The sequence below is a fragment of the Mesitornis unicolor genome, unplaced genomic scaffold (genome assembly GCF_000695765.1).
Source record: "Mesitornis unicolor isolate BGI_N332 unplaced genomic scaffold, ASM69576v1 scaffold5664, whole genome shotgun sequence".
In the NCBI taxonomy this organism is placed as follows: domain Eukaryota; kingdom Metazoa; phylum Chordata; class Aves; order Mesitornithiformes; family Mesitornithidae; genus Mesitornis; species Mesitornis unicolor.
The window spans coordinates 359-7,860 of record NW_010180675.1 but is presented as its reverse complement, the minus strand read 5'-3'; the positions used below and the strand labels follow the sequence as shown (position 1 = coordinate 7,860).

Sequence of the window (7,502 nt, the reverse complement as noted above, 5' to 3'; positions counted from 1 at the left end):
AGGAATTTTGCCTTAGTGTCAGTGTTTGGTCTTTCTCCAGGATGGAGAAAAAGAGTTGAAGAGACACAGATAAGGGAGAGGGGCTGAGCAAAGAGTGCAGTGCTCGATGGCTGAGAAGATGTGGTGCTCATCCGAGACTTGACAGGTTGTGCTGCTGATGCAGCTGGGGGAGACTCCAGGTTGTAGGGCAAACGTCTGATGCTTAGCCCAAACACAGAGCTTGCGGTGCTGCTGGCACCACTGGAGGAGAACGGTGCTCTCTGAGCCCACAGGTGCACAAATGTTAGCAGGTTATTTGGAATGGGAGCAACTCTCCTGGCTGTCCCCGCATGCTGCGCTTTGGGGCTCATTGCAGAGCCATTGCAAAACACGAGCTGGTTTCTTTTCCCTAACCACACCACGAGTAGATATTCAGCCCATGAATATATGTGAGATGAGACATTCAGAGCCATTAGAACAGGAAGGAAAAGGATCACCACGGTGAAAGCCACAGATGCCCAGGCAGAGACGTCAGCAGCTTGGGATCGCTGGTGGTGGGCACCTGCAGGGACCAAGGCTAAGCAAGAAAGGAACTGGGCAGCGACAGCTGATCCTTTCATAGGTGCAGGTGCCTGGATCGAAGCAGGGGGCCCAGGAGGGCCAGGGCTGTGTGGGCAGAGCAGAGGGAAGAGGCAAGGGGCCACTTTTCTGCAGCATCTCTATGTGTGCTGACCCTGTCCTCCCGTGCAGGCGCCACCAGCTCCTGGCAGCCCAGCCCACCTGAAGGCATTTGGGGCTAGGAGGAGTGTTGTTCCCCATCCATAGACCCTCCTTGGAGCATGCCCCGTGGTGCTCAGGGCATACATGCAAATTCCTCTAGTACAACAGCAAATGTTGTAGAAGAGTGCTCACCACGTTCTCAGCTCTTCAGGACCTCCACACAAGGGGGGTGCAGGAGCAAAATGACAAACAGCTCACATCCCTGAGGATGAGGACATGCGAGCTCATGAGAACAGCATCAGCACCCACTCCCAGACCTGATCATTTTTACTTCAGCAAATATTCCCTTTGGGGAGAGGCTGTGTTCCACTCTGCTTGTCACAGGACCTTGCACAGGATTTGGGTGAGAAAGCCTTGAACTCCCACATTCCAAGAGGCACATAAAACTCAGGGATAATGTTAAAAGCGGCATTAGTCCAGCCTTGCTGAAGGAACAATCAGCCGTGGCTTGAACAGGATGTAAGAACCTCCGCAGGGAGAAAGCTTTGGATGCTGAGGATCTCTTTAATCTAGTGGAAAAAGAAAGAACAAGAACCACTGGTTGGAGGATGAAGCCAGACAAACTCAAGCTGAAAATAAGGAGTGGGACTGTTAACAGTGCGGATGTTTAACCGCTGGAACAGACTCCCTGGGAAGTGGCGGCTTCTCCATCCCTCCAAGCCCTCACAACCACAATCACTACTTTTCTGGAAGATGCTTTTGCCAAAAATGAGCCATCAGGCTCAACAGAGGGATAAAAGAGCAAAACTCTGTGTTCTGTGATGTACAGGAAGGCAGACCAGACAGCTCTTATCTCCATATGGGTTGCTTGGACAGTGGAAAAATGCAGATGAAGGTGCAAGAATGGAGCAATCTTAATGGACTGTTGAAACCCGAGAATGCCTGAGGGATGGAGGAAGAGCTTGAGCAGCTTTTCAAGAGGGAAGAAGCAAGAGGAAGAGGAGGAGGGCGAGCAGCAGCCAGCTGATGCTGCCAGTGACACAGGGACACAGAGCCATGCCCTGGCAGCCCCAGCCGGAGGAGGCTGTGCACCACAGGGTCAGCAGCCTGTGTATCTGAAATTTGACTGCCTCTGCTGCTTACAGCCACCGGAAAATCAAAGGGCTACCGCTCTGTTACTCTGGTTTTCTGGTTATGGCAATGTCTTCTCATATGTGGTGAACGTGGAGCTGAACAAACTCAGGTGGACTGTAAAGCCGCTTTGCTGCCTCTAGGAGAGAGCATGGGGATATGCTCTTGTGCCCTCACTGATGGCTCTGGACACCAGAGGGTCTGGTTAATAGGTTGGTCTGAAGATCTGCCTAATCAGCCTTGTTTCCAAAAGCTGAAATCGCTAAAAGCTCCTGCAATGAATTAAAATGTGCAAAGAGATCAAGTGGGACCCTCTGGGCTTTCCTCATCTAGTGGAAAGCTCGTTGGTCTTCACTGGTCACATGGTGATCAGAAGATGTGGCTGGCTTGAGACAAGTGCCCCTCCCGCCCATGAATCGGGGGTCCCAGCCAGGAGACTTCCTGAGGCACAGGACGGCTCTGCCTTCAGGTGCTCCTCACCTGCAGCTCCGAGGGCTATAGTGGCAGCACTGCTTAATGGGTCTGCAAAGTAATTAAAGCAAAACAGCTCCCTCGATTCCCAGGTGACCACTAGCAGACCAGATTCCTGTCTGTTATTCCTCCTCTACTGCTACGGTTGTATTGCTGGCTCAGCCCTCACAAAGGGAGCCCTCTGTGACTCCAAAAGCTAAATCCTTTCTGCACTTGCCCTGGGGATTGCCAAGGCTGCCTCTACTGGGCTGCCTGGCACCGTGCTGCAAGGCAGGCACTTGTCTTTGCCAGAGGCATGTGGGTGCTGCCAGCCTGGGGTCCACGCTTCCACAGGGCTTGCTGTATGGGAAGGGGTACCAGCCATTGCCAGGGGTCTGAGGAGAGGCCAAGCCACCCTGATTGCTGCCAAGCTGGGTTTCAGGGACAACTGCATCCCAAAATGGTCAGTGTTTGAACAGGAGCCAGTAGCTGCAGGTGACCAGAAGCCCCAGTGTGGTTTTAACTGGGGTTCACATATGCCGGTGGTAGGAGCAGCCCTGGAACACCAGCCCAGCTGGGGGAAGTGCCCACACCCAGCGAGTTTGATTCTGTCATGCTTGATGTGCATGTAATTCATAATCCAAATGCTCAGCATCACCAGCTCCTGATAATTTATTGCAAGTAACACGATTTTGGCCCCCGCCACAAGCGGGCTTGCGATGACGCGAAAAGCTGCAGCTGTCTGCAGCACTTCCCTGCAGTAAGCTGAAGAGCTCGAGTGCCTGGAGGCCAGTGCTGACAACTCCTTTTCCAGCCTCGGGTCATTTTTTCTGGCCCTCCTTTGAACTCTCTTTGGTATTTCCACATCCTTCTCAAAACTGAGACTTTGGAGCAATCAAGGCAAGGTAAAATTACTGCCTTTCTCTCGCATCCTGCAGATGCTGGAGGAACAGGTTGGTCCCCATGCTGCCTTGGGGACATTGCCTGCCTTGAAATACTGCACACTCAGCAGTGATCGTCTCACACTTTACAGAACAGCTCAACCTGCATCACTGCTGACTGTCTTACCTGTCTCATGGCATCTGTGTGGTTTTTCTCAGAAAAGCTGTGTACCCTTAGCTGGATCAGAAGCTCACAAAATGTGGCAGATGCTTCCCAGAGAGACAAGCATGTCCATCTCATCTTGTGCCCAGCCCCGGAGATGCTCTACCCTCGCTGCCACTGAACGGCACAGCTCTGCCTCTGAGCCGTCACAGTGGGAGCCCGGGGCTCAGCTCCCCCACCTCTGCAGGAGAGCAGGGTTTGTCAGAGCACCACTGGGAAGAGAGTATGCCGAGACGAGAGATTTGGCAGCAACCGGGGCAGGTTGCAGGGCTGGGCAACTCTGCAGACCTACATTGCAGACCTTGCTGCTGCTGAGCCTTGAGAGTGAAGGGATGCTGGTGTGAAAGCAGCAGACACTCAGGGACCACCCTGCCCAGAGTGGTGGGTGCTCAGCCAGAGGCTGGAGCTGCTGGTGCCAGCTTCCCATCCCGACAAGGCCATTGCGAGCCCCCTGCAAAACAGCTCTTGAGACCCATATGGAAATTTTGAGGGTGGCCATGAACTCTCTGGCTTCTGTCACTCCCATATCACTCCCATGTGAGAAAGCAGCATCTCCTCAGTGGAAATATGGAGAGGAGGCGAGAAACACCAAGGGAACTGCCAGAAAGTCCTAAGAGCCTGAGCTGACAGGTAGCTCGGAGCACAGAACTCATTTATTTTTAACTCACAACTATGGGGCTAAACACTGCAATCTGTGCTCACCTTTGGCCTCGCCTTAAACTCAAGTAATCACTCATCTAATGATGCCTGTGAATTGGTGTGGCTTGCCAGGGAGCCAGCAGCATGCCGGGCACGGCTTCTTCCCCCTGCCATGATCCCGAGCAGGGTGGGCTGACACAGCTTCCCACAGCAAGAGAAGGCTGGCACAGCCCTGCAGCACAGTGCCAGCGGAGATGTTCCCATGGTTCACCCTCATGCCTTCTTTGGCACCCAGGATTTGCAAGGGAAGCAGTTACCAGGCTGGTGTGGCACAAAGCCTGGTGGTTTTTGTTGGGAGCAGCGAGAGAGAAGCAGGAGGTGGCTTTTCCTCCAGTACTGTGGTGAAAGCTTACCCAGAAAGTGGGAAGTGGGTTTGGATGTTCCTTTGTCAGGCCAGCCCAGCACTGCTGGAACTGGTCAGCTTCTGCTGGGCTGGGCTGGCAAGAGGATGGGGCTGGCAGTGTGGCCAGCGGGTGTTCGCCTCATGCCAGTCACTGTGTTTCATGTGCTGGTCTCTTCATCCAAAATACATGTTAACTGGGGTCTGTGTGAGGGCTTCCCACCCACAGGATGGGTACCAGTACCTGTGTGAGGGATCCGCACTTCTACCTGCCCATCCTGGAACCCTGGAGACTCCATTCCCCACTCCCATGCCCCTCTGGAGTGGCAGACTCCTTCCTGGCACTACCCTGACCACACAGGGCTTTCCTCATGCCTCCCCAGGCAGTGTGCAGAGCCAAGGGGTGCTTGATTCACGCTTCTTTCCACATCAGCTGTGGGTCCTCCTCACCGTGTGGGTCAGATGCTGCCAGCTGGAGCAGTCCCTGGTGCCAGTGTCACCATCGCTGCTGAGTGTTTGACACTGTCAATGGGTTGGGGAGGATCATCCCAATTGCCCTGAGGCAGATGGTCCGTTTGGGGCAGCCAGCCTGGGATGCGCAGAGGGTGTTTATCCAGAGTGCTCATGTGTGCGGATGCCCCAGCACCCAGGCTATGGCCAGCACACCCACAGGCAGCACCCGTAGAAGCAGCGTGAGAGGCTCCATCTCCCTGGCATCACCCAGGGGGCCCACAGCAGTGGTAGGGCCAGAGCCCCATCCTGCTGCATGGCAGGGCCCTTTCCCTTCCCACAACCCTGCTTCATTTACTGCACACCTTCCAGCTTCTGCAGCGGATGAGGGGGGCCCTGCCGGCAGCAGCCTCCATCACCACACAGCCTTGCCTCCCTCTAGGCGCTTGCGGCCCATCCTGTGTGCCGAGCGAGGCCATGTCCTGTGGGAAAAAGTAGTATGTGGTGACGTAATTATAGGCTGCATCATTAATACATGTGTGCAGAGGCTGAATGTTTCTCACTTCTTGGCTTCCCCATGGGTGCTTAACTCCACAGGAGGCTCTAAAACATGAGAAATACTTCTGGAAAGCGGAGCACCCTCAGCAGTCATCAAACCCAGTGTGCCATGAACAGAGCTGGAGAAAGCTCTGGTGTGGTCCAGTCCCATGCAGAGAGTGGGGTGAAGGCACCCTGCCTGCTCCAGAGACATCAGTGTCTGGTGTGCATCAGCTGGAGCTGGATGCACAGGTCCATGGCGTGGCTGTGTGCGAGCCCATGGGAACGTGTGAGGGTATCCATGCTGTTCCCCACACTCCAAATCCTTTAGAGGGTATTGTTGTCTCTCAGCATGGGCAGAGCAATGTATTCTTCCCTTAATTTCTTCACTGGAAACAGTGATGCCATGTTGGCTTGGGCTGCACAAACAAAGCTCACCCCAAGGCAGACATCTGGCACACAACATTTTCACTCAACAGCCAAAATTTTGCTAGGCTGTAAGCAGGGAAGCCAGCCTCTCCTGCCCACTCCCACTGTGAGCTGGGAAGACTGTTGTGCTGCTGACTGTCCCCTCTGCCCCCCAGGACTACTGGCTGTCCCTGCTCTACAAGCGCCTCATCGGTCCCAAGGTCCTGGCGATCCATGTGGCCGGTCTCCAGAGGAAACCCCGGCCCGGCAGAGTAATTCGTGACAAGCTTCGCATTTACGCCCACTGCACCAGCTACCACAAGTAAGCAGAGTAAAAGAGGCCGGTGGCTGCAGGGTGGCAATAAGTAAGGAGATGGGGACTACTGAGGACATGCTGGGGCAAAAGTCCAGGGTTTGGCTGCAGCAAGGCAGGCTGGCTTCCCAAGGAACTTGCTCAGGTACTGGTCTGGCCGCTGTCACGGCAGAGGGAGCGCATGGGAACTGCAGTGCCTCCGATGAAAGTCATGGCAAGCCTGTGCCTGGGAAACAGGGCTGTCTGGGGCCAGTGCAGTGACCAGCAGGCAGACTCAGCAGGGGAGATCAAGGGAGTGGATTTCACCCGTGGGGCCCCAGTCGGTCAGGTTACCCACTGGGCCGTGCTGCCGGGGAGCCCGGCCTGGTTATTGTTTCGCTGGTAAGGTCTTTGAAAGCATCCCAGTGAGTGGGGGGGCGGGGGGCGGCTACCTCCTCCACAGACACAAGTTGCTATTGTGGAGGAGGAGAGGCTGTTTCTTTACACAGTCCAGATGCTTTCAACATGCCTTCAGCTCGGTAGGAAACCTTGTCCTGTAACTGACAGGTGCAAAGTGCTTTATAGCCTTTGTTTAGGGCTGCCTGATCAGGCAGGGACAGAGGATCAGTGACTGGACCTGTCAGTTTGGTGCCAGGGGTGGAGGGGTCAGACACCACTCACGCACAAAGCTCCCCTCCATTCTCAGCCTCCTCCTTGCGAAGCCCTGAGGGGCTGCCCAGGGACCACCATACCCACTTCAGACACTGGCACAGCACCTGCTCCAGCTGTGCTACCCTTGGTTGAGGAGGTGAGGGGGAGACTGGGAAGGTGTCATTGAGGAGCTGGGACTTGTGATGGGGAAGTGGCATCTCCCCGTCTATGGGCAGCCAGGACAGTGCTGTCCCTCCAGATGGCTGCATGAGGCTGGTTCTTGTAGAGACACCCAAACCACTTCTTGTAGGCAATGGTTCCAGGGCACGTGCCAACACACCCCTCAGCTCCTGCTCTCCCCTTTGCAGCCACAACTACGTCCGGGGGTCCATCACCCTTTACATCATCAACCTGCATCGCTCTCGGAAGAAAATCAAGCTGGCAGGAACGCTGCGGGATAAGATTGTCCACCAGTACCTGCTGCAGCCCTACGGCAAAGATGGGCTCCACTCCAAGTAAGTGTGATGCTGGCAGTTGGGCCTGCCACTCCTCCCTCTGTCCCCAGTACCACCACCCTGACCCTCTCCTGGTCCCGCAGGTCGGTCCAGCTCAATGGGCAGCCGCTGGCCATGGTGGATGATGGGACACTCCCTGAGCTAAAGCCTCGTTCGCTGCGGGCCGGCCGCACCCTGGTCATCCCCCCGCTGACCATGAGCTTCTACGTGGTGAAGAACGTGAACG

At 55.2% G+C, this 7,502-nt stretch overlaps 1 protein-coding gene across 1 annotated transcript in view; it reads left to right on the top strand.

The window, feature by feature from the left end:
- The window catches only part of HPSE2 (heparanase 2 (inactive)), a gene marked incomplete at both ends in the record, with an annotated part of 36,963 nt that extends 29,468 nt beyond the window's left edge, over positions 1-7,495 (top strand). Inside the window, 3 exons of the mRNA XM_010183147.1 lie at positions 5,995-6,140; positions 7,130-7,276; positions 7,360-7,495. Coding sequence (XP_010181449.1) covers positions 5,995-6,140; positions 7,130-7,276; positions 7,360-7,495 — 429 coding nt within the window. The remainder of the gene's footprint in view (positions 1-5,994; positions 6,141-7,129; positions 7,277-7,359) is intronic.
- Positions 7,496-7,502: the final 7 nt, after the last annotated feature.